This window comes from Macaca mulatta, chromosome 2 (genome assembly GCF_049350105.2).
Source record: "Macaca mulatta isolate MMU2019108-1 chromosome 2, T2T-MMU8v2.0, whole genome shotgun sequence".
Classification (NCBI taxonomy): Eukaryota; Metazoa; Chordata; class Mammalia; order Primates; family Cercopithecidae; genus Macaca; species Macaca mulatta.
In genome coordinates, this window is record NC_133407.1 from 115389331 (window position 1) to 115415555 (window position 26225).

General features: G+C 44.4%; 2 protein-coding genes across 4 annotated transcripts in view; both read right to left on the bottom strand.

Moving 5' to 3' along the window:
• Positions 1-2828: 2828 nt before the first annotated feature.
• On the bottom strand, positions 2829-4693 carry IQCF5 (IQ motif containing F5). Its single transcript, NM_001277943.1, has 2 exons — positions 4637-4693; positions 2829-3283 (listed from the first exon to the last, which is right to left on the bottom strand). The coding sequence occupies exon 2, from the start codon at positions 3261-3263 to the stop codon at positions 2841-2843; it is 423 nt and encodes a 140-aa protein (NP_001264872.1). The 5' UTR covers positions 3264-3283; positions 4637-4693; the 3' UTR covers positions 2829-2840.
• A 19039-nt stretch (positions 4694-23732) lies between these two features.
• Positions 23733-26225, bottom strand: part of IQCF1 (IQ motif containing F1) — a 37294-nt gene continuing 34801 nt past the window's right edge. For all 3 annotated transcript variants that reach the window (XM_077993006.1, XM_077993007.1, XM_001095004.5), the window contains one exon: positions 23733-25278. In XM_077993006.1, coding sequence (XP_077849132.1) covers positions 24832-25278 — 447 coding nt within the window. In that variant the 3' untranslated portion in view covers positions 23733-24831. The remainder of the gene's footprint in view (positions 25279-26225) is intronic.

Genomic DNA, 26225 nt, shown 5'->3' on the forward strand with positions numbered 1-26225 from the left:
ACCACACCCGGCTAATTTTTGTGTTTTTAGTAGAGATGGGGTTTCACCATATTGGCCAGGCTGGTCTCGAACCCCTGACCTCAAGTGATCTTCCTGCCTTAGCCTCCCAAAGTGCTGAGATTACAGGCATGAGCCACCACGCCTGTCCTAAAATTTATGTGGAATCTAAAGAGACCCCACATAGCCAAAATAATACTAAAAAAAGAAGAGCAAAGTTGGAGATCTCACACTTCCAAATTTCAAAACTTATTACAAAGCTACAGTGATCAGTGTGGTACTGGCATATTGGACAGATCTCTAAGCCAGTAGAATAGAAGAGAGAGACCAGAAATAAACCTTCATGGATATAGTCAAATAATTTTCAACAAGGGTGCCAAGTCCATTCAATAAGGAAAAACAGTGCCTTCAACAAATGGTGATAGGAAAGCTGGATATCCACATGCAGAAAAAATGAAAAGGCACCCTTACCTTACACCATATACAAAAATTAACTCAAAACGTATCAAAGACCTAAACATAAGACATGAAGCTATAAAACTCTTAGAAGAAAACATAGAGAAAAATCTTCATAACACTGAATTTGGCAATGACTTCTTGGATATGATACTAAAAGAACAGGCAACAAGGAAAAAAATAAGTAAATTCAATTACACCAAAATTTAAAACTTCTGGCCAGGCACAGTGGCTCACGTCTGTAATCCCAGCACTTTGGGAAGCTGAGGCGAGCAGATCACTTGAGGCCAGAAGTTCGAGACCAACATGGTGAAACCCTGTCTCTACTAAAACAACAAAAATTAGCCGGGTGTGGTGGCATGTCTGTAATCACAGGTACTCGGGAGGCTGAGGCAGAAGAATTGCTTGAACCTGGGAGGCGGAGGTTGCAGTGAGCCGAGATGGTGCCACTACACTCCAGCCAGGTGACAGAGAGTGACTCTGTCTTAAAAAAAAGAAAGAAATTTAAAACTTCTTTGCATCAACAGACAAAAACAACAGAGTGAAAAGCAATCCACAGAACAAGAGAAAAATCTTTATAAATCATATATCCGATAAAGTATTAAAATCCTACAACACACTAACAGGACCAAAAAACCTCAACTCAAAAATGGGCAAATAATTTTAATAGACATTTTTCCAAATAAAATATTAAATTGCCAACGAGGACATAAAAAGATGTTTTTCACCACTAATCATTAGGGAAATGCACATCAAAAACAATGAGATGCCACTTCATATCCATTGGAAGGACTATGATGAAAAAAAGCAGAGATAACAAGTGTTGATGAGGAGGTGGAGAAATTGGAACACTTGTGCACTGCTGGTAGCAACGTAAAATGTTACAGCTGCTATGGAAAACAGTATGGTAGTGCACTATGCCAATGGGTTGTCCACACTAAGTTTCGCATCAATATGGTGACCTCCTAGGAGCAGGGCACCACCAGGTTTCCCTAGTAGGAGTGAACCATCCCAGGTTGGAAATGGAGCAGGTCAAAATTCCCATGCTGATCAGTAGTGGGATTGCACCTGTGAAGAGCCACTGTACTCCAGCCTGAGCAACATAGTGAGACCTTTTCTCTTAAAATAACACAAACCAAACAAAAAAATTAAAAATAGAATTACCATATGATCCAGCAATTCCACTTCTGGGTATATACCCAAAAGAATTGAAAGTAGGGTCTTGAAGAGATATTTGCACATCCGTGTTTATAGCAGCATTATTAAAATAGCCAAAAGGTGAAAGGATCCTAGTGTCCATCCACAGACGAATGAATAAAATGTAGCACATACATACAATGGAATATTATTTAGCCTGAGGAAGGAAAATGTGACACACGTTACAATATGGATGAGTCTTGAAGACATTATGCTAAGTGGAATAAGCCAGTCACAGAAAGAGAAATACTGTATTATTTCACTCATAGGAGGTACTTGGAGTAGTCAAATTCATAGAGACAGAAAGTAGAATGGTGGTTGTCAGGGGCTAGGGGAGGGAGCACTAGGGAGTAATTGTTTAATGGGTACAATGTTTCAGTATTACAAGATGAAAAAAGTTCTGGAGATGGATGGTGGTGATGGTTGCATAACAATGTGAATGTACTTAATGCCAATGAACTATACACCTAAAATGGTTAAAATAGTAAATTTTATGTTATGTATATTTTAACACCATGTTTAAAATAAATATTTAAAATTTATTTTAAAAGGCTGGGCACAGTGGCTCACACCTGTAATCCCAGCAACTTCAGAGGCCACGAAAGGAGGACTGCTTGAAGCCAGGAGTTTGAGACCAGCCTGGGCAACATAATTAGACACCTATCTCTACAAAAAAACTTTAAAAATTAACCAGGTATGGTGGTGGGCATCTGTGGTTCCAGCTACTCAGGAGACTAAGGCAGCAGGAAAGAGTTGGAAGCTGCAGGAAACTGTGATTGAACCACTATACTCCAGCCTGAGCAAGAGAGCAAGACCCAGTCTCTATGAAAGAAAGAATGAATGAATGAATGAATGTATGAATGAATGAATGAATAGCAAAGGATGACATAGTCTTCCACGCTGCACAACCAAGGGGGTTCCATTTACATAGTCTCCCTGGAGTTGGTTGACTTGGTCACCCTGAAACCGCAACTCTTCTACCTATGGCAGACATTGTTAATCAATCACAGGTCCTCCTCATCTCAGATGGCCCCCAGAATCCTTCTCCACGTGGAACCCAAGACTACCCCTGCTGATTCCTCACAGCTGACTTGTGACATGCCTAGTATTTCCCATCATTACCTCAAACAATGACCTCCTGAAAATACATCTGACGAAGAGAGCTGGGGACACAGATATAGCAGACCTGGTCATTCTTTTAATGGAAGGGGTATGCATTGTTGCACCTTACAAGCCTGTGAGCCCAAAGAGATTTCAAGTTGAATATCAAGTTGGTTTTCTTTGAGTTCATAGTGGCCCTCAATAAAGCCACGGGAATGGCAGGTGTGCCAGCGCCAATAGACCTGGATGATGCGGACAGCGTTGAGCAAACGACAGTAACGCTGGCGGACACACCACATGCGGACCCAGGACTGCAGCCTGACTGCTGCCCATTCCTGCTGCACATAGAACTCCAACACCATCCTCCGCCTCTTCGCCAGCAGCTTCTCCAGCACCTGCCTCCACCAGCACTGAATAATCCAAGCCCTGAGGGCTGCATGCAGCAGTGTGCGTCGCACCAGCGTGCCCCGCCACCAGGCCTGGATGAAAACAGCTGCAGACCTTTCTGTCATGATGATCTTCTCTTCTGGGCCTTACAAGAGAAAACAGAAACACTCAGGGTATGCCAGGAAGGGGCCCTGATCCTCTAGCAATGATGGCTCCTTCCTCTAAAGTTCAGCACTGGGCAGGGCAACGGCTGAATCCAGGAGACCAGGTAGGTGTCTCCGCTCTGCCACCCACAGGTTAGTGGAAGTGCTCACCTCACTTGACCTCTGAGTCTCAATGTCCCCATCTGCAAAATAGGTGTACATCTGCCCTAGCTACCTCACCCCATTTTCCATGAACCTTGCTGGCCAGTCTAGAGCAAGAACACTGTGACTTAGAGGTAAAAGAGCTGCCATCTCCCTGGGATCCATGACTCTTGCCTTCAGAGCCCTCCCACCTGCTGGAGAAGTGGTGTGCTTTGCTCCCCCTGCCCTCTTTACCCTGACTTCAGGTCAAACCCATAAGCTGCTGTGTTCCCTCCTCTTCAACAAAGTAGTAACAGATTCCTCCACCTCACACACATTGTGAACAGCTTGAACTTCAGCTATGCATGCATCAGTACAAACATGCACGCTCCACCCACTAACACACATTTTGCCCCTTGGTCCCTGCATTCCCCACAGTCCCACTTGCAGCCCGCAACTCTATGTGGTCTGAGATCACACTCTTCTGCCCCACTCTTGGCCACAATCTCCAGTCTGTATCTCAGCCAGACTCACATCTCTCTGCCTGACAAGAAAATGGGGCCAAGAGACAGCCAATCCCCGTTCATTCCAGCTCTGCATACCCTGACGTTTCACCCGTTTTTCTAGGACACCCTGATTGATGTCAGGTAACGAGGACAGGTGCCTGTTTCCCTCACTGAAGCCACTCTTTGTACAATAAATTACAGGGTCATAGATCTTTGCGTCACTCTGCTGGACCACAGGGGTCAGAGATGTCACTAGTTAAGGCTCTCTGGACCCAGCTACTCATGGACTTGCAGGTAAGGGTGTGGCCTGGTAGGGGTGAGGGTGTTGGGGGTGGAGTCGCTTCCCTCTTCTCCCCTTTGTTCCTTCCAGCTCTGTTCTATCGATATGATTTCATCACTATCTTTGATGATCATTTAAAACAGCTTGCCATCCTTCTGGAATCAGAGTGTATGGGGGGAAATAGGGAAGAAAATAAAAGGTGCTCTCCCACTGCTGGGTACCAAGTCAAACACCGTTCTCACTGTTTCTAGACAGCTTCCTGGCTTTCTCTAGGACTTCAAATGGAGGTGGGGGGTCCTGTCATGCGTAACTGTGGGGAACTTACCCTCCCCTCTCAGAAAGCTAGTGTGGTTCTGAGTGCCTCTTACAAAACATCTGATTGGGGACAGGTCGTAAAATCCCCACAGGTCTGGACTTTACTAAATTACCTATGGTTAGGGGCTAGATGGTTCCATCACCCTCCGGTCCGCACTCCTCTAATCAGGACTCCAAAAGGAAGAGTGGAGGAGGGGCGGGACTTGTGATGTCATAAGGGCACCTGTGATGCAGGCACCAGGACGGCTTCCAGCATATGAGCCTCTTCTCGGGAAAACCTAGAAGACCCCAAGTACTGACCCATTGACACAAAGGTGTATAATGCTGCTCATTAAAATCTGGCTGGTATTCATTAAATGGCTTTCAGTTTCTTCAAACACTGGTATTCCAAATAACTACTAGAATGGGTTTGCTGTCTATGTACAGATATAGAAAAGTACAAGATTTAGTAAGTGAAACAAATCAAGATGAAAGGCAAGGTGATCCCAATATAAACACACATTTATACACATGTGTTGTAAAGGCATTATCTTAAAGAGGGGGAATAGGAGGATGTACACAAAAACTAACAATGATATATCTGATGAGGACGGCGGAATTGGAGGGACACGACAAACTCCTTCACTGTGGCTAAGCCGCCTATGTCTAACCTATCTGCAGGTCAGTCTGTTTTTAGGCGCCTGAGAGGACAGGACACACACAGGCCAGAAAACTCCATGAGGCCCCCAGGACTAGCCTGGGCTCCATCCAAAGCTTAAATGGGTTCAAGTGCTCTCCTGTCTTCCTCTGCCCCTGAGCACCTCAAGGCCATGATCAGATGGATTAGGGTGACCACTGCATAAGCAGTGCCCCTTTCTGCCTGATCGCAGCCTCTGAAGACCCAGCTGGACATGGTGAGGCCCTGGTCCCCCTCAGAGGCACAGCCCCTGGGGTCACTGCGGAGTGCACTGGGAATGTGTAGGGTGAGTACGGGAGAGGCCGATGTGGATCTGCAGGAGGAATGTAGGGAGGAGGAGGAGGTGCTTTGAGGATGGCGGGTGTGTCGGTTTGAAGTTAATGGAATGAGGGAGTGGGGAGGACAGCAATAAGGTGGGGGATGGGGAAATAGTGGGGTACAATGTGTAGGACAGGGAAAGAGCAGGAAGCCCCTATTTGAAGATAAAGATCTTGGCCAGGCCCCGCGAGACCTGTGTCAATTTAGTGCCTCCATCAGTCTGGCTCCAGAGTCAAGCCACTAGTAACCACATTCTTGTCCGTGGTAATAGCAATGCAGTGACATTAGCCCACTTCGCAGCTGAGAAAATGGAGGTGCAGAGATCATGCCTGGCTCACCTCACCCTGTTTCATAGCTGGTCAGCTGTGGAGCTAGCATTTGGTCCCAGCTCTGCTCCACCCTGAGCCTTGGCTTTAAACCACCACATCATGCAGACCCCAGCATCTCCAAGCTTTCTCAAAGCTTCTGGTTCTCATCGTTTCTAGAAAATCCCGCTAAAAAACCTCCATCCTGAATCTTAAAAAATTAGCCAAGCAAAAGAAGCCAGACTCTGAAGAGGGCACACTGTGTGAATCCATGTGTGTGCACTGCAGTGGGGACAGCTGTCATCAATGGGGACACAGCAGTGGTTGCCCAGACTTTGGGATGGAGACTGAATGTGAACTCTGTGGGTAATAGAGTGTTCTAGATTTTTTTCTGCCTGTGTCACCCAGGCTGGAGTGCAGTGACACAATCATGGCTCACTGCAGCCGCAGCCTCCTGGGCTCAAGCAATCCTCCAACCTCAGCCTCCAGAATAGCCACCACACCCAGCTAATTTTTGTATTTTTTGTAAAGACAAGGTTTCATTTGTGTTGCCCAGGCTGGTCTCAAACTCCTGAGTTCAAGCAATCTGTCTGTCTTGGCCTTCCAAAGTTCTGGGATTACAGGCATGAGCCACCACACCCAGCCTAGAATGTTCTGTATTTTGGTTGCAAGATGGTCACACAGGTGTATAAACTTGTCCCCCAAAAATCAATGAAATGTACATCTAAAATGGATACATGTTATACGCATATAAATTATGCTTCAATAAAAGCTGATTTAAATACCTCTATCCATCTCAGTTATGACACAGAGATCATCATACTAGGATCCAAGTGTGTTTGGGTGTTAGGGGAAGGATAAAGGTCCCTGCACTCCAAGGGCAAAGGAAAGATCCCATTACTAAAGCCCAGTGGAACAGGGAGACTGGAGTCCAGAAAGGAGGGAGATCCAGACAGGGAAGAGGCCCAGGGGCTGGGGCGCTCGTGGATGAGGTAACCCTAGAGGCAGGGTGGGTGCTGGGCCTTGAGTGCTACTAGAACCAGCTCAGCCTCTAGCCAGTGGGCAGGGAGGAGGCACCCCAGGGGCTGAGGAGCAGAGGCAGATGCCATCCAAGGGGAGGTTGGAAAGTGCACTGTGTGAGGTGCCTGGGGCAAGCATGGTGGAGTGAGCCTCCTGGAGCCGGGGTAAGGGACGCAGTACAAGGTGCAAGACACAGGCCCCTCAGGGTCACTGTGGGTGACCGCTGAGCACAGAAGTACCAGCATCCTGGGGTACCATTCTCCCATCCCACCCCCACAATTCTCCACCTCCTCTACCAGAGTTTCCCCCAGAGGTTCTCAGTAGGCCCCTTGAGGGAGGGCTGGAAAAGGGAGAAGAAAGCAGGACTCAGTGAGGGTCCCAGTGGGACCAGCCCTCTGCTTGTGCTCCCAGGCCCACGGCCTGCAGAGGAGGGAACGCAGGTCTCCTGGGAATGGGCTGTTCTAAGGCAACCCTCAGCCCCTGCCTCAGGCATTTCTTCTGCAGCAGCCCCAGCCCCATCCCCAGATAGGTGACCCTCACATGTAGCCCCTGGCACAGCAGCCTCCCAGGAGGACCCAGGAGTTTACTTGGTGGATCCTGCACCTTGGGAAGCCCCATGGCCCCCTTTAAAGATCTCCACCTGATCTATATCCACCTGTGGTCCTCCCCTGATCTTATGCAGTCACCTGTTTGCTGACTGGCCCCTTTCCTCACTGGTTCCTAGAGGGCAGAGGCTGAGCATTCGTCATGTTTGTGACTCTAGAGGCTGCACAATACCAGGACATAGTAGGTGAAAAATAATTGTTCACCGAATGTATAATGAGTGGATGAATGAATGGACTAACTACTCATAGCCCACCTCTCTGAGGAGACCTGAAGCCCTCAGGGTCTGCATTCCTGGAGACAAATTCTGTCATTCCCTCCTCTGTCCCCTCTACCCTGGCAGGGGTGGGCATGGGCATGGAATGGACATGGGCTGCTGCTGAGAGTCCCAGATCTGAGGTGAGAAGGCTGGGTGCTTTGGGACTGGAGGAGAAGGGTGACACAGGGAAGGCAGGGGAGGGAGAAATAAAGAAACCTGGAGGGGTCGGGCACAGTGGTGCTCCCTGTAATCACAGCACTTTGGGTGGCAGAAGAGGGAGGATCACTTGAGGCCAGGAGATCAAGGCTGCAGATCGTGCCACTGCACTTCAGCCTGGGCAACATGGCAAGACCCTGTGGAAGGGAGGGAGGGAGGGAAGAAAGAAGGAAGGGAGGGAGGAAGAAACCTGGAGGGGGAAGAGAGAGGGGAAACGTGGGAACTTGGAGTCTGAGAGAGAAAGGGGGAGCAAGGAGGAAGAAGGTGAAACAGAATGTGATTTATTTTTCTTTTCTTCCTTTCTTGCTTCCTTCCTTCCTTCCTTCTTTCCTTCCTTTCCTTCCTTTCTTCCTTCCTTCCTTCCCTCCCTCCCTCCCTCTCTCTCTCTCTCTCTTTCTTTCTTTCCTTCTTTCTTTCTTCTTTTTTTTTTTTGACAGGGTCTCGCTCTGTCACCCAGGCTAGACTTCAGTAGCGTGATCTCAGCTCACTGCAATTTCCACTTCCTGGGTTCAAGTGATTCTCAATCCTCAGCCTCTCAAATAGCTGGGATTAAAGGTGTCCACCACCATGCCCAGCTAATTTTTGTACGTTTAGTAGGGACGGGGTTTCACCATGTTGGCCAGGCTGGTCTCGAACTCCTGACCTCAAGTGATCCGCCCGCCTTGGCCTCCCAAAGTGCTGGGATTACAGGCATGAGTCTCAGTGCCCAGCCTTATAGTATTTTCTTATAGCAGCCTGGACAAACTAAGACAGGGGACTAGAACAACAGAAGTTTAATTGGCTCACAGTTCTGGAGGTTAGAAATCCAAAATCAATGTGTCAGCAAGGCCTTGCTCCTGAAACCTGTAGGAAAAGGACCTTTCCTTTCCTCTTCTAGCTTTGGGGGATGTGCTGATATCCCCCATGGTGTTCCATGGCATGGAGACACATCGCTCCAATCCTGTCTTCACATGGCATTCTCCTTGTGTCTTCACATATTCTTCCCCCTGTTACATCTGTGCCTGTGTCCCACTTTCCCCTTAATATAAGGACACTAATCATATCGGATTAGGGCCCACCCAATGACTTCATCTTATTGACTACATCTGCAAAAACTCTATTTCCAAAGAAGGTCACTTTTTGAGGTATTGAGGGTTAGGACTTCAACATATCTTTTAGGAGGGATGCACTTCAACCTATAACACCAACCACAAGCCAGTGATTGGCTGCAGGATTCCCCTTAGGAGGGGACATAATCTTGGTCAAGTCTCTTCCCTATGGCCAAAGACAATTCCCAATGGATGACAGCAGTGACCCAGCAGCAGCCAATATTCCCAAGAGATGTGGGATGAGTCACCAGCTATGAAGAAAGGCTCCACTACATCTGCAAATTCACTGCAGCCCAACTGTTTATGCCACTCATATCTACTTGCTTCCCATAGTAAATGTTCACCATTTAAAAATAATGATTCTGGTTGGTCTTGTCTCCTGGGAAAACTTAGAAGAGAAGGGTTGTGTCTTTGCTACTGTGAATGGTGCTGCAATAAACATACATATGCATGTGTCTTTATGATGGAATGATTTATATTCCTTACAACCTAAATGCCCATCAATGGTAGACTGAGAAAATGTGGTATATACACCACGGAATACTATGCAGCCATAAAAAAGAATGAGATCATGTCTTTTGCAGGAACATGGATGGAGCTGGAGTCCATTATCCTTAGCAAACTAACACAAGAACAGAAAACCAAATACCACATGTTCTCACCCATAAGTGGAAGCTATATGGTGAGAACACATGACACATAGCCAGGGGAACAACAGATGCTGGGGCCTACTGGAGGATGGACGGTGGGAGGAGGGAGAAGATCAAGAAAAATAACTTATGGGTAATAGGCTTATTACCTGGGTGACAAAATGTACAAGAAACCCGAATAACACAAGTTTACTTATGTTTAATAAACCTCCAAGTGTTCTCCCAAAGAAAAAAGAAAAGGGTCAAATGGACAAGCTACAGGCCCATCATTTACTTTGAGACCATTAGTCACACACCTTTTCCCCTTCATCCATTACCCTTTCTAGATTCCTTTCCTGTTTGACTTGCATCTCTGCTGTCTAGACAGGCTGCCAGTAAGGGGAAGGGGAGTGGGTGCAGTGGTGATCCAGACCCTCATCCCTGGCTATAATTCTCTGGCTATAATTCTCAGGCTATGATTGCTGTGTGGGTTAATCTACCATTACACCTGGGCAGCGAGGCACCAAGAAATTTTCCAGTGAATCACCCAAGCCGCATTCATAGTCTTTCCTGCTCACCCCCACCTAGTGTAGCAGCAGTCATCTTCTCCTAATGATCAGGGTTAATTATTCCTGCCAATTGAGTGACTCCTTTCATTATAGAGTGACTGCTTGTCTCTTGGCATAAGGAGGATAAAGTGACCAGGTCACAGCCATAGCTTTATGTTTAGTGAGACTCTTACTGTGACCCCTGATAAATGTCTTCCCTCCCTACAATCTAGTACCTCCAGTCAGATGGAGCCTGAAGTTACAGGGACAGAATACATAAATTCCCAAGTGAATAACTTGAGAGGTAGTCACAGGTCCACTATCATTCCACACATTGGTTCCTGTTAGGGACTCAGCATTGTGTAATGGACATTGACTTGGGGCACGGTTGGGCATTCTACAACTGGTAGGTCAATACAGCCCACTGTCCGCCTGTTTTTGTACATCCTGCAAAGAATATTTCGTACATTTTGCAGTGATTGGAAAAACTCAAAGAATATTATTTCATGACACATGAAAATTATACAAAATTCAAATTTCTGTGTCTATCATGCTTATTTGCCTATATATTATCTATAGCCACATTTGCACTACAATGACAGAGTTAAATATTTGTTGAAGGGGACCATTCATGGCACTCTCCTCACTTCCACTGCTGCTCAGCCCACAAAAATCACAGAGGTGCAGTTATAGCTAAACGGTGTTTTGTGTGCCACATATAGTGCTGTACTGTGACCTATTTTTTAATTACCAGTGCATGCCCATCACATCAAAATAAGAAGAAAAGAGAAAAGCAGACTTTAAATGTCTCACTTTTAAGACAATGGCAAAGCATTGTGCCCATTATGCAATGACACTATAGCTGTGCTAAAAGAACATGATGTTATACATCAATGTTACAAGACTAAACACTCCACAATATTCTCAACTTGCAAGAAGTCACTAATCATCAAAGCTAGACATTTTAAGTGGTATATCTCATCACAGTAGAATTTCTTTACAAAAACTAAAAAATGAATATGAGACTGCAAGCAAAATAGGTTTCTAAGTTGCTCATTTGTTAGCCAAGCAGGGAAAGCTTATTTATTACCAGTAGTGAGTTAATTAAATCATATTTGATTGCAATAGCTGAAGAAATGTATCCAGAGAAAATAAACATTTTTAGCCTTTTTTTTTTTTTTTTTTTTTTTTTTAAGGCAGACTGTAGCTCTGTCACCCAGGCTGGCATGCAGTGATGCAATCTTGGCTCACTGCAACCTCCACCTCCCAAGTTCAAACAATTTTCCTGACTCAGCCTCCCGAATAGCTGGGATTACAGGCATGTGCCACCACACCTGGCTAATTTTTGTTTTTTAGTAGAGACAGGGTTTCACCATGTTGGCCAGGCTGGTCTTGAACTCCTGACCCCAGGTGATCCACCTGTCTCGGTCTCCCGAATGCTGGGATTACAGATGTGAGCCACCGTGTCCAGCCCATTGTTAGCCTTTTAATGAGAATAACTGCTCAAAGAGTCAAATACATGAGTAACAATATCAATAGCCAATTAAACAAGGCAAATGATTTCAAGTGGTTTTTCTTGGCTCTTAATAGTTGACAGATGTACCAATACCACTCAGCTGTTGCTTATTGAAGGGTAACTGCCAAGTTTGAAGTGACTGAGAAATTAACCTGTATGTGTAGGAAACAAACATGGACGAGAATATTTGTAGAAGAAATTGAGAAAATGCTAATTCAACACAGCCTGAAATGGAATCTGCCAAGATGTGATAAATCTGATAGTAGTGAAAATACGTGTGAGGCTGAACAAAGGCTTAGTTGAAAAAACAAAGCTTATGAAAACATAGGTGCTTAAAGCCTATGGTTATTCATTGTATCATTCATCTGTAGGTACTTTGTGGAAAATATTAGAATCATTCCTGTTACTGAACCAGTAGTGTCAATGGCAGACTTCACATGGCATCATTGACTCAACCATCGTCAGTTCCATGAACGTTTTTTAGAAATAGGAGCTGAATTTGCTGACTTGCCCAACCACACAGCAGTTCCATAGTTTAGCAATGATAAGGTTTTATTGAGAACTTTAAAGTTTAAGGTCGAGATTGAAATTTTTCTGAATGAGAAAAACTGCCTTTAACTACTATTATCAAACACCGAATAGCACTAGAAACAAGTTTTTGCTGCAGTCTTTATGTTCCTTAATGAATTAAACCTGAAGTTAAAAGGCAAAACAAAACTTATACATAATATCTATATTATAGTAAAGTCAAGTTGGCAACAATTTTGAATCACAAGTAATGTTAGGCTGCTCTAAGTACATCCTGAGCTGTCAAAAGTTAAAACATGAAGTGAGATATCCACTCCCACACAAATTTGCAAGGGGTATCTTTTCTGAACTCAAACTGCAGTTCCAGCAGCACGTGCATTTCAGACTTCTATGCAAGTACAAGGGGAATTTCAACATTTCTAAATATATTTTTTTAAGCAATTGAGTAGCAACCACCCGAACTTCAACTGCAAGTAATCAACAATATAATGATATGCATACAGGCAAATGTCAAAAGAAGAATCTAATAGAACTCTATAAATATCTCCCAAGTGAAGAATATTCTCAATCAAAGTCATATGTTCATGGATTCTATATTAGTCCATTTTTCCACTGCTATAAAGAAATACCTGAGACTGGGTACTTTATAAAGAAAACAGGTCTAATTGGCTCATGATTCTTCAGGCTGTACAGGAAGCATGGCAGCATCTGCTTGGCTTTTGGGAAGACCTCAGGAAACTTACAATCATGGCAGAAGATGAAAGGGAAGCTGGTACTTCACATGGCTGGAGCAGGAGGAAGGGTTGCGGGGGAGGTAGCGGAGGTGTTACACTTTTAAACAACCAGATCTCATGGAAACTCACTATCACAAGAACAGCACCAAGGGGATGGTGCTAAATCCTTCATGAAGGACCACTCCCACGCTCCAATCACCTCCCACCAGACCCCACCTCTAACATTGAGAATTACAATTCAACATGAGATTTGGTGGGGATACAGACCCAAACCATATCAGATTCATATTAGTATTTGGCAGTACTAAATATTTTACATAGTGTCTATATGTGTAAAAAGACAGTGCAAAGATGAAATATATAAAATTAATCACATATAAGCATGTGCAACTGATTTTGATGACAGAAAACACTAACTTTCAGCCCTAATTAAACAAAATATTGTCCCCCCCCCCAAAAAAAATGCATTATTTTCATTAGTTCACCTGTATTACAAAACTTACTCAATTTTTATTATATCTTTAATTTCATCAATAAAAATTTGTGGAAACTTGTTTTCTCTCTTGCTATATAACTATGTATACATGTCACATCATCAATTTTGCCTCTCAGCCCATGAAGCTGGAAATGTTTACTATGTATCTAATCCTTTACTGGAAAAGTTTACTAACTCGTTTCTCTAATGGCTAATGGTGATGAGCATCTTTTCATGTCCTTAGTTGGTATCTATATATCTTCTTTAGTAATGTGTCTGTTCAAGTCTTTGGCCATATTTTAATGGGCTGCTTATTTTATTACTGTATTCATTGAGGTTCTCCAGAGAAACAGAACCAATAAGAGTTAGAGATAGAAATAGATTTATCATGGGATTGGCTCACTGAAACTATGGAGGCTGAGAAGTCTCACAATCTGCTCTCTGAAAGTTGGAGAACCACGAAAGCTGGTGATGTAATTCGGCTGGAGTTGGAAGGGTGGGAAAGAGAGGAGTGCCCTCTGATGCAAGTCCTAAAGTCCAAAGCCAGAGAACCCAGCTCTCTAGGAGAAGGTGAATGTCCCAGCTCGAGAGAATGAATTCACACTTCTTCCACCTTTTTGTTCTATTTAGGCTCTCAACAAATTGGATCCTGGCCACCACACTGGTGAGGGCAACCTCATTGACCCAGCCTACCAATTTTAATGCTAATCTCTTCCAGAAACATCCTCACAGACACACCAAGAAATCGTGTTTTACTGGCTATCTGGGCATCTTTTAGCCCAGTCAAGTTGACACATGCATTAACCATCACAATTACTACTAAATTTTGAGTCTTCTGTATATATTATGGATAAAAATTATCTGTGAGGTAGTGATTTATATTTTCTCCCATTATGTGGCTTATATTTTCATTCTCTTAACAGTGTCTTTCACGGATGAAGTCCAATTAATAAATTTTTTCCTTTATGAATTTCACATTTGTTGTCATATATAAGAACTGCTTTTCTAATTCTAGGTGATAAAGATTTTCTCATATGTTATCTGCTAAGATTTTATAGTTATATTTTACATTTATAACCATGATTCATTTTGAATTAATTTTTATATGAGGATTAGGTTGAGGTTCGTTTTCTTGCATATGAATTTCCAGTTATTTGACCATGTTGAAAAGACTGTCCTTTTTCCATTGGAATTCCTTTGTATCTTTGTCAAAAAATGATTGGCCTTGTTTGTGTGAATCTCTGGACTGTCTAGTCTATTTCATTGATCTATGTGTCTATCCCTTTACCAATACCACAGTCTTAATTATTACTGCAGCTTTATAAAGTCTTAAAATTAAATAATATGATTACTCTACATTTATTGTTTTTTTCAGAAGTGCTCTGGCTCTCCTAATTCTTTGAATTTTCCACATAAATTTTAGAATCAGCTTGTCTATATCTAAAAATCTTTCTGGCATTTTGATTGGAATTACATTAAATCTATAGATCAATTTGTGTATAATTAACATCTTTACTTTGCTGAGTCTTCCAATCTGTGAATACAGTATGTTTCTCCATTGATTTAGGCCTTCTTTGCTTTCTTTTGTCAGTGTTTTTTAGTTTTCCAAATATAGATTTTTACATGTTTTGTTAGATTTATACTTAAGAATTTCATTTTTGGCCGGGCGCGGTGGCTCAAGCCTGTAATCCCAGCACTTTGGGAGGCCGAGACGGGCGGATCACGAGGTCAGGAGATCGAGACCATCCTGGCTAACACGGTGAAACCCCGTCTCTACTTTAAAAATACAAAAAAACTGGCCGGGCGAGGTGGCGGGCGCCTGTAGTCCCAGCTACTCGGGAGGCTGAGGCAGGAGAATGGCGTGAACGCGGGAGGCGGAGCTTGCAGTGAGCTGAGATCCGGCCACTGCACTCCAGCCTGGGTGACAGCGCGAGACTCCGTCTCAAAAAAAAAAAAAAAAAAAAAGCACTGCTTTTATATTTAAGTTTCCAATTGTTAGTATATAGAAACATGACTGAATTTTGTGTTAACCTTGTTTCCTGCAATGTTGCTCAATTATCTTATCTATTCTAGAAGCTTTTTGGCTTTCATTTTGTAGATTCCTTGGGATTTCCTACATGGACAATCCTGTTGCTTATGAATAGGGCTAGTTTTATTTTTTTGTTTCCAATCTGTATATCTTTATTTCTTTTTCTGGCAGGAACATATAGTAAATAGGACTGGCAAGAGAAAATACCCTTGCCTTGTTCCCAACCTTGGTGGAAAGCATTTCATCTTTCTCTCTTAAGTAGGATGTTAGCTGTGGGCTTTTTGTAGATAAACTTAATCAGGTTGAGAAAATTCCCTTCTAGTCCTACTTTGCTGAGAGTTTTTATTATGAACAAATGTTGAATTTTGTCAAATGCTTTCTGTACTTCAAATGATACGACCATGTGGTTTTCCCCCTTTAAATTAATCATATAAGTTACAATGTTTGGTTTTCAAGTATTGAAACTGCATTCTTGAAATATTGAAGTTGTGCATTCCTGAAATAAGGCCCATACAGTCACGCACTACATAACACTATTTCAGTCACATATACACCAGTGGTCCCAGAATGCTATAATACTACATTTTTACTGTACTTTTTCTATATTTAGGTACACAGACACTTACCATTGTGTTATAATTGTCTAAAGTATTCAGCAGAGTAACATGCTGTACAGGTTTGCAGCCTAGGAGCAATAGGCTATACGTCTTCTCTATAGCCTAGTTATGTAGAAAACTACACCATCTACGTTTATGTAAGCACACTCTATGGTGTTCCCACAGTGATGAAATCACCTAATGATGCATTTCTCAGAACATATCCCCATTATTAAGCAATGTGTGACTGTAATATTGTATACTTTCTGCTAAATTGAATTTGCTAATATTTTATTAATAAATTTTTTGCTTCTATGTTCATGAAGTATATTGGTCCACAATTTTCTTTCTTTTTTTTTTTTTTTCTGAGACAGTTTCACTCTTGTCGCCAAGGCTGGAATGCAGTGGCACAATCTCAGCTCACTGCAACCTCTGCCTCCTGGGTTCAAACATTTCTCCTGCCTCAGCCTCCCAAGTAGCTGGGATTACAGGTGCCCGCCACATCTGGCTAATTTTTGGATTTTTAGTAGAGACGGGGGTTTCACCATGTTGGCCATGCTGGTCTCAAACTTCTGACCTCAGGTGGTCCACCCGCCTCAGCCTCCCAAAGTACTGGGATTACAGGCATGAGCCACCAGGCCCGGCCTTGGTCCATAGTTTTCTATTCTTAATGCTATCTTTGTCTGGTCTTAATGTCAGAATAATGTTGGCCTCATAAAATGAATTGAGAAGTGTCTCTCCTCTTCTATTTTGCAGAAGAGATTATGTAGAATTGGTGTTATTTGTAAAATATTTGGTAGAAGTTTCCAATAAAACTATCTAGAAGGTTTTAAACTGCAAATTCAATCTTTTAAATAGCTATAGAATGACTCCAGTTATTTATTTCATCTTGGATAACTTTTGGTATAGTAGTTTTTCTGTTTTCAAGGAATTGATTCATTTCATTAATTTAATGTGTGTATACTTACTTGTTCATAGTATTCCCTTCTTATCCTTATCAAGTACCATAAGAAGCTCTGATGCTGAAATGGCCTGGCAGAATTGCCCGATTTGAATGTGGTGGTCAGGTGGTTATCCATTCACCTGTTTCAGTCATTGTGGGTGGCATCTGGAAGGACTTAACCTTGGGCAAGGCAGGCTTTCCGCAGCTGAAGCAGTACCTGAAGGAGCTGACAGCTGTAGTCAGTACTCCCAGGAGCTGATACAACAGGTCCTTTGTTGAGGGAAGTCTAAATGGTGCATCTCTGCCTCCACCACAAGCATAATCTGTCTAACCTAGCTTGAGAGTCTCTCTCTTTCTCTCTCTCTCTCTCTCTCTCTCTTTCTCAGAGACAGGGTCTCACTCTGTTACCAAGGCTGGAGTTCAGTGGCATGATCACAGCTCACTGCAGCCTCAACCTTCTGGGCTCAAGTGATCCTCCCACCTCAGCCCCTCAGTAGCTGGGACCACAGGCACATACCACCATGCCCAAATAATTTTTGTATTATTTTTAGAGATGGGATCTTGCTATGTTGCCCTGGGCTCAAGTGATCCTCCTGCCTTGGCCTCCCAAAGTGCTGGGATTATGGGTGAGAGCCACTGTGCCTAGCCAGAAGTCTCATTTTCTAATAGGTCGGCATTACTAATTTACATTTACCGATTCCTAATATATCAGGCTTATTGCTATATTATTTTGTACTCTAAATCTATCATTTCTCTTAAGATTTATTTTTATTATCCTGTCTTTTGTTGGATTAATTAGGTTTTCAGGGAGTTTTGAGATTGGTGAGGTTTTTTTCTTCCTACTGTTTTAGAAATTGTGTCAGATATTGTGAGTTGCTTACCCATACTTAGTCCCACTTCATCACTAAAAAGAACTGATTTTAGTGGTGTTGGCAACATGTGCAATTAAAGGAATAGCGTTTCTCGGCCTCTCTTGCAACTGGAGTGGTCACGTGATATTCACTAGCCAATGAGATGTCAGCAGAGTCACTGGGTGGGCCTTCTGGGAAACCTCTTTAAGGAGCCAGGCTGGGCTCAAATGGACCCTTTTCCCATTTCGCCTTAACCCTTTGCTTCCCTAAAATGTGAACTTGATGGCCAGCACTCTGGTAACCACTTTGAGAGCATGAGGACATGGGTTACCTCCCCAACACGGTGGGGAGGTGTTCCGAAAAGAGTAGATGCTTAGTTCCATGATGACATCATGGCGCTGTCCACTGAGCCTGGACTGTCCACTCTCAGACTTCTTTTAGGAGATGTAAACCAAACCTCTAATTTGTTTGACTCACTGTATTTTAGATTTTTTTTTTTTTTTTTTTTTTTTTTTTTTTTTTGAGACGGAGTCTCGCTCTGTTGCCCAGGCTGGAGTGCAGTGGCCGGATCTCAGCTCACTGCAAGCTCCGCCTCCCGGGTTCACGCCATTCTCCTGCCTCAGCCTCCCGAGTAGCTGGGACTACAGGCGCCCGCCAACACGCCCGGCTAGTTTTTTTGTATTTTTTAGTAGAGACGGGGTTTCACCGTGTTAGCCAGGATGGTCTCGATCTCCTGACCTCGTGATCCGCCCGTCTCGGCCTCCCAAATGTATTTTAGATTTCTATGTTAGCTGAATGTAGTTTCTAATTTACCTAGACGTTATATACCTCATTGCTGTTCTTCTAGTACTTACATATTAACAGATTTTATTTTGCCTGTGGAGCATCTGAAGCAAATCAATATCACTTGGGCCTCAAATCAGGCAAGAACTTTAGCCCAAGTTCCTTTTTTCCATACACTGTCTCCAGCAACCTCCCATGTTGCCATCATTTGAGAAACAGACATATTTTATGGAAATATACATATTTTGGCTAGACGCAGTGGCTCACGCCTGTGATTCCAACACTTTGTGAAGCTGAGGCAGACAGATTGCTAGAGCCCCGGAATTGGAGACCAGCCTGGGCAGCAGAGTGAGACCCCATCTCTACAAAAAATACAAAAATTAGCTGGGCATTGAGGCATGGACCTGTAGTCCCAGCTACTCAGGAGGCTGAAGTGGAAGGATCACTTGAGCCTGGGAGGTGCAGCCTGAAGTGAGCCATGATCCAGCTACTGCACTCCAGCCTGATTACAGAGAGAGACCTTGTCTAACAGGAAAAAAGAAATATACATATTTTATAGGAAAATCTTATTCAGTCGTAATAATAAATGTTAGTGGCATCTATACTCATCACTATGTCTTGTGCCATTCTCCTGGATTTGTTTTCCTTTGTCATGGAGTTAATTTCCCAGAGATACAGTCAGAGACTTTTGATGTAGACTAAATTTTGAATTAAAAGGATGCCTTTCACTTTGCACTTACACTTGAATGACATTTGGGGTAGCATAGCATTCAATGCTCACATTTACTTTCTCTCAGAGCATTGGGAGTGTTGCTCCATTTTCTTCTTGCACTCAGTGTTGATGCTGAGAAAGCTGATGTGAATCTGAAACTTGTTCCTTAGGAGGTGATGTGTTGATTCCTTTTCCTCTTTAAATATTTAAGTATTCTATCTTCATCAGTTATGAGATTGTGCTGTGACCTGTGTGAAGCTCCATCTGTTTTCCTTCATCTTTTGAGGGCAAGTGAGTCTCTTTAAGCTCTGGAAAACTCATCAATGCTTTGAATGTTTCTGCCTTTGTCTCTGCAATTCCTTTCTCAGGAATACACAGTCAACCATGACTGGAACTTCTGGATCAATGCCTCATTCTTTTATTTATTTTCTTTAAGCTTTTCATTTCTCTGACCTTTTGTGCTACACTCCAGGAGGATCCTTTTTTTTTTTTTTTTTTTTTCTGAGACGGAGTCTCACTCTGTCACCCAGGCTGGAGTGCAGTGGCTGGATCTCAGCTCACTGCAAGCTCCGCCTCCCGGGTTCACGCCATTCTCCTGCCTCAGCCTCCTGTGTAACTGGGACTACAGGTGCCCGCCACCTCGCCCGGCTAGTTTTTTGTATTTTTTAGTAGAGACGGGGTTTCACCGTGTTAGCCAGGATGGTCTTGATCTCCTGACCTCGTGATCTGCCCGTCTCGCCCTCCCAAAGTGCTGGGATTACAGGCTTGAGCCACCGCGCCTGGCCTCCAGGAGGATTCTTCACATCAAAATTTCCACTCACTAATCTGCACTTTATACCTGCATTCTGCTATTCATCCCATCTACTGGGTTTTAATTTTGACAAGGATTATTCCTTTCTGAGATCCATAAATGGCTTTTTAATAAAGGTTTGTTCTTTTGTATCTAAGATGTCTTCCTCCACCCAATGAGGATATTAATTTCTCAAGTCTTTCCCTTGGTTATCAGGTTTCTGCTTGCAGAGTTTAAGAATGCTTTTTCATGCTATTGGTTTCCTCCAAAGCTTGGTGGTTCTTGTTTGGGTGCTCATCTTTGGTTTTAGATTTCCCATTAGCCTATTGAGTGCCACGTCCCTGACTCCACGGATTGCAGGGGAGCGGGGGGCGGGGACAACACTTGGATAATATCGGGGTGAGTTTATGATTCTGTGCTGAGAAAGATTCTTCTGCAGAAAGCTGAGGCTGTGGCTCCACTCTCTCTTTGCAATCAGTGTTGCTGCTGAGAAAGCTGAAGTCACCCTGACTTACTCCTTGGTGGATAAGCCATTGGTTTTATTTCTTGTTTAAATGTTTCAGCATTTTGGCAGGGGGTGGTGGCTCATGCCTACAATCCCAGCACTTTGGGAGGCCAAGGCGGGTGGATCACCTGAGGTCAGGAGTTCAAGACCAGCCTGGCCAACTTGGTGAAACCCCGTCTCTACTAAAAATACAAAAATTAGCCGGGTGCAGTGGTGGGCACCAGTAATCCCAGCTGCTCGGGAGGCTGAGGTGAGAGAATCGCTTGAACCCGGGAGGAGGAGGTTGCAGTGAGCTGAGATTGTGCCACTGCAGTCTGGGCAACAAGAGCGAAACTCACCTCAAAAAAAAAAATTTCGGTATCTTCATTCAGTTTATCTTCAGCCATAACATATTTTGGGTTCCATCTGTTTTCACTCATCTTGGTGCAGTTGGTCAGCTGTCTTAAACTGTAGTTCTTTCTGAAGAATCTCATTAAAACTCTCATTAATGGTGAGAGATCCTCTCATTCATGCTTGCGTGCTCCTTCCCTCCATTCTCCATCCTTTCTCAGAAGCACACATTCGACCAACAGTGGAACTTCTGGGTCTTCCATTTCTGTGAGGTGGCCTGTCGGGGTGGGACCTCTGTGGGTGGTCCTCTGGACAGGGTCCTTGCTGTGCAAGGGTGTCACATGGCACCAGGCCCTGGCGGGTCACAGAGCCCTCTGCCGTCAGCCACTCTTGCCAACTGTGTAGCTCAGCAGAGAGCCAGCTGCTCCTCCTATGGGCATATTCCAACCAATGCCCTGCAGAGCCCACAGTCCTGCTGTCCCTGGCCAGCTAGCTCCAAGCATGGAGAAACTGCATGGCCACTCTTGCCTTTGCCTTTGCCTTTTCTAAAGCTTTAATTTATTGTCTTTCAGTTTTTCCACATATACCTTCTGACTTTTAGGGATTCCACATGCTTCCATTCCCTGAAGGCCCCCTTCCTATATTTTAGGTACTAGTACAAACTTTTGAAATCAATGTTGTTGGTTTTTTTTCTGTTATTCCTGTGAATTTGTAGTGGGAGAGGAAGGCCTGAACCTCAAACATTTTGATTCATTATTTCATGAACAATTTCCAGATCTTCTCTGTGGTTATGCTTGCTTGAGGTTTGGGGTGAAAATGTTGAAGCAGATGTTAGCCCATGATTGAGAATTTTCTTCTGCAGATGCTTTGTCTCCATTTTTTTATTGAAAATTTAGTTTTCTCTTGCCCTTGCCTTCATTTTCTTTTCCCTTTCCTTCCTGAATCACTCCATCAGTCTGAAATCCTCAGGCTGGGCAGTGCAACGTAGCTGCACCAGGGGAGAAGAGAGCCACCGTGGAACAGAGCCGGGTGAGGGCGGGTCACAAGACGGGGGAGGAAGGCATTGTTCTAGGAGGGACCAGCATGAAACCCAGGCAGTGGGAGGAGGAGTCCACACAGGGGTGTAAGTCCATACCAGTTATAGTGTCATATCAGGCAGGAGGAGAAGGGCATCCTTGGTGGCACAGACCATCAGAACTTGAGCACAGTGAGGAGGATATGCACTCAGAGGGTGGCCTGACATTTTGTTTCAGCTCAGGTTGGGTGAAGGAGCATTTACCCCAGTCATCAGACCAACGTGGGGAGCCACAGCCTCAGCCACAAGAAGAGGGCAATAGACGGTGTCGTATATCAGAGATCAAGAGAAACGGGCCAGTGTCTCTGTAAGACAGGGGCCAGTAGTAGCTGTGCAGAATTAGTTGCACACAGGGAAAATCAAATAAGAAAATGTATTAAAGATCATCAGAGCTAGGGGTGTCACTCTCAGAAAGAAGAGTAGAAATATGGAAAGGAGGCCGGGCACAGTGGCTCACACCTGTAATCCCAACACTTAGAGGCCGAGATGGGTAGATCACTTGAGGTCAGGAGTTCAAGACCAGCCCAGCCAACATGGCAAAACCCTGTCTTTACTAAAAATACAAAAATGAGCCAGTCGTTGTGGTGGACGCCTGTAATCCCAGCTACTCGGGAGGCTGAGGCAGGAGAATTGCTTGAACCAGGGAGGCGGAGGTTGCAGTGAGCCAATATTGTACCAATGCACTCCAGCCTAGGTAACAAAGCCAGACTCCATCTCAAAAAGAAAAGAAATAAGGAAAGGAGAAAACTAGAGTGAATTCTTCAATTTGGGGTGGGATTGGAGGTATCAGTGTGAGCTCACAGATTTCAATATAGATAGGCACAGAAATGAACACGGATATAAATGTGCAATGCTTATGCATATACACAAACATGTATTTCCTGGCTCTGTCCACTGAGGAGGCCTGGGAGTGGGGAGTACCTCAACAATGATGAAAATGCCTCCATGTGCTTTGCTGGGCCACTCCAGCTGACCCCAGAATTGGCTGTTTTTTCTATGGCTACCGGTATTTAAGGCTTGTTTGTGACTCCTTTCCTTGTTTTGATGCTGATGCAGAAAATTTTTTTAGCTTTATTGAGGTATAATTAACAAAGTTAAATGCAAAGTAGGTGTACAAACTTGATGTTTTGAAGGTGCTAGTTTTTATGGTGCTTGACATTTACCCTGGAAGGTGGGGAATGTTAGCGCCAGTTCACAGCTCGGGACACTGGGCTCATAGAGGGGAAATGACTTGTCTATGGCCACAGGGCAATGAGAGGTGGAGCAGACGGAGGTCACAGCTCTATGCTCTGATACTCTGAACACAGGACAACAGGGGCAAGGAGAAAGACAGGAATCCTTCAGAGTGGGTATGAGAGACCCAGGCCCTGAACGAGACACAAGGGGCAGGACATGGCAGGACAGAGCAGGAAATACAGAGCTCATGCCCGAGAGCTAGAGCCTGAGACTTCTGGGCAGCATCTCAGAACATCTATGAGCTGAGGGACCAGCTCTCCAGGGCACAGTCGTTGAAGCAGGGCTGGACATAGGGCTGTGACTCAGTCCTCAGAATCCCCACTTTCTGCAGGGAACCACAGGACAGTGACAGCAGTGTTGACAGGCAGAAGTTCAGCTTAATTTTAACCTCTTTTTGTGTTACTAATTTTTTAATTGATAATTGATAATAATTATACATAATTATGGGGTATAATGTTATATTTCAATGCATGTATATATACTGTAATGACCAAATTGGGATAGTTACCACATCCATCACTTTAAACATTTATCATTTCTTTGTAGTGACAACATTCAAAAATCTTTTTTTAAGTATCTTAAAATATACACTACATTGTTATTTGCTAAGTGGCAAACAGGTATGTGAAAAATTGTTCGACATCACTAATCATCAGAGTAATGCAAACCTTCACCTCTTAATTGGCCCTTATCATCACCTGGGCCCCAACCCCACCCCAGCTGGCAGCATTTCACAGGAAGGGACTTTCAGAAGAGCCAGCTCTGCCTGGATTGGCCCTTGTAGAAGTTGGGCCAGTGGGGAGGGTAAGGAACACAAGACTAATGCCTGCTCAGCTCCTGCAGCTGTGATAGCCTGAGGTCTAACACTCACCAGAGGGTTGGGTTGGCAGCAAAATGCCCTCTCTCCCACCCCCTTGCTTGTGGAACCTCCCATGCCAGCCTGGTCTGGAGGAAAATGAGTCCTAGCTTTCATATGGGGCTCGAGGGCAAGGGACAGATGGGGTTTGAGGTGAGGATGAGGACTTGAGTTATGCTAACAGCTTCCAGTTTGGGTCTCAGATTCTTAGAAGCCAAGTATAAGGACAAAGCCCCCAGTGCAGCAGGGAGACAGGATCTCAGGGCTTGGGGTTGGGGGACTCCTCTCAGTCCTAGGGGTTGGGGAACAAGCTCTGAGCAACCAGACCCAGACGGGTGAATTCCTGGAGAATGTGCTGCCATTGCCATGACCACCACCCGCCAGGTTTCTATTATACCCAGTCCTGGGGAGGGTGCACTATGTACATAGAATGATGTAAATATGAATGATATTCCATGGAGTTGACCAATTGACAAGTCTGTACCCTCAACTTTCCTTCCTACGGCAGATGTTGCTAATCAATCACAGTCTCTGCTCAGTCTGGAAAAGAGGCTCAGAGTCTGCTCCACATGAGGCCTCAGACAAGCCCTGCCCATTCCTCAGAGCTGGTATATGAAATGCCAAGTATCTGCTATCCATTGCTCTGACCTCCTGAAGCTTGTCAGAGACTATCTGGAAAAGACCAGTTCATTCCTTTATTGAGAGGGGAATACACTCTGTGACAATGCAAGGCCCTGAGCCCAGCAAGATCTCCAGCTGGAGATGCAGCTGGTTGGCTGTGACTCTGTACTGGCCCTTGATGAACCCTCGGGAAGCACAGGAGCGGCACCTCCAGTAGGCCTGGATGATGCGAACAGCATTGAGCACCTGGCAATAGCGCCTGCGGATGCGCCACATGCGGGCCTGGGACTGCAGTGTGACTGCTGCCCACTCCTCCCGGGAGAAGGCCTCCAGCGCCGCCCGCCGCCTCTTCTCCAGAATCTTGGACAGTATCAGCCGCCACCAGCACTGAATGATGCAGGCACTGAGGGCCGCGTGCAACAGTGCCCGACGCACCAGGGTGCCCCGCCACCAGGCCTGGATCTTGGTGGCTACCATATCTTTGTCAGAGAGCTTCTTTTGGTTTTCTGGGGGCTTTCAAGAAAAAAGAGGGACCTTCAGAGAATGCTCCCCACTGCCTTCAGCCCTAGGGTGTGCCAGGAAAGGCCCTGATTCCCTATCAGCAACTGTCTCTTTTTCTGGAATTCAGGAGCACTGGGCAGGACACTAGCTGGAACCAGATCAGGTAGGTGTCCTGCCTCTGCCATTCTCTGGTTGATAGCCACAAGCACATCACCTTGCCCCTGGGTCTCAGTGTCCTGCCCATCTTGGGGCACACCTGCCCTGGCTACCTCACCCAGTTTTCCACGGACCTTGTTGACCAGCAAGAACACTGTGATATAGGGTCAAAGGGTTACCATGTTCCACCCAGATCTGATCCTTTCTTTCAGACCCCTTCAACCTGCTGGAGAAGTCACATCCTTTGCCAGTCCTGCCCTCTCATCCCTGGCAAAAGTTCATAGCCACAGCCTGTTCTCTCCCTCTGTCATGTCTGAAGACTAAACCCTGATTTTTTTTTTTTTTTGTCTTGCCCAAATTCGTATCTAAGGGGCCTGGGGAGTCATGCCCTACAAATCATAACTTCTCATCAGATGGGTTTTATTTAACCCTTTACTTTCCAACCTGACCCTGGCATAACATTATCAGACAAGGAAGAAAAATATTTTATCCCAAAACATGCTTCTTTGCCATATTTTGAAATGGCCCTACAAAGCTGTTCTTTGTGGAGGAAAATTTGCATCTGTAAAGAATCTCTACTAACATAGCTAGATCTTCTTCTTCCAGACCCTCCCAAACCTAAAGAGATTAACTAAGATCTGACTAGGAAATATTTGTCATCTGTTTTCTCTAAGGGGAGATACTACAAGAGTTCAAAAGAACTTTGGTCTCCACAATCTTTTATCTTAACCTGAATGTTCCCTTTCTATGAATCTCAGGTCTTTAGACAAATTCAACCAATTGTCAGTCAAAAGATGTTTAAA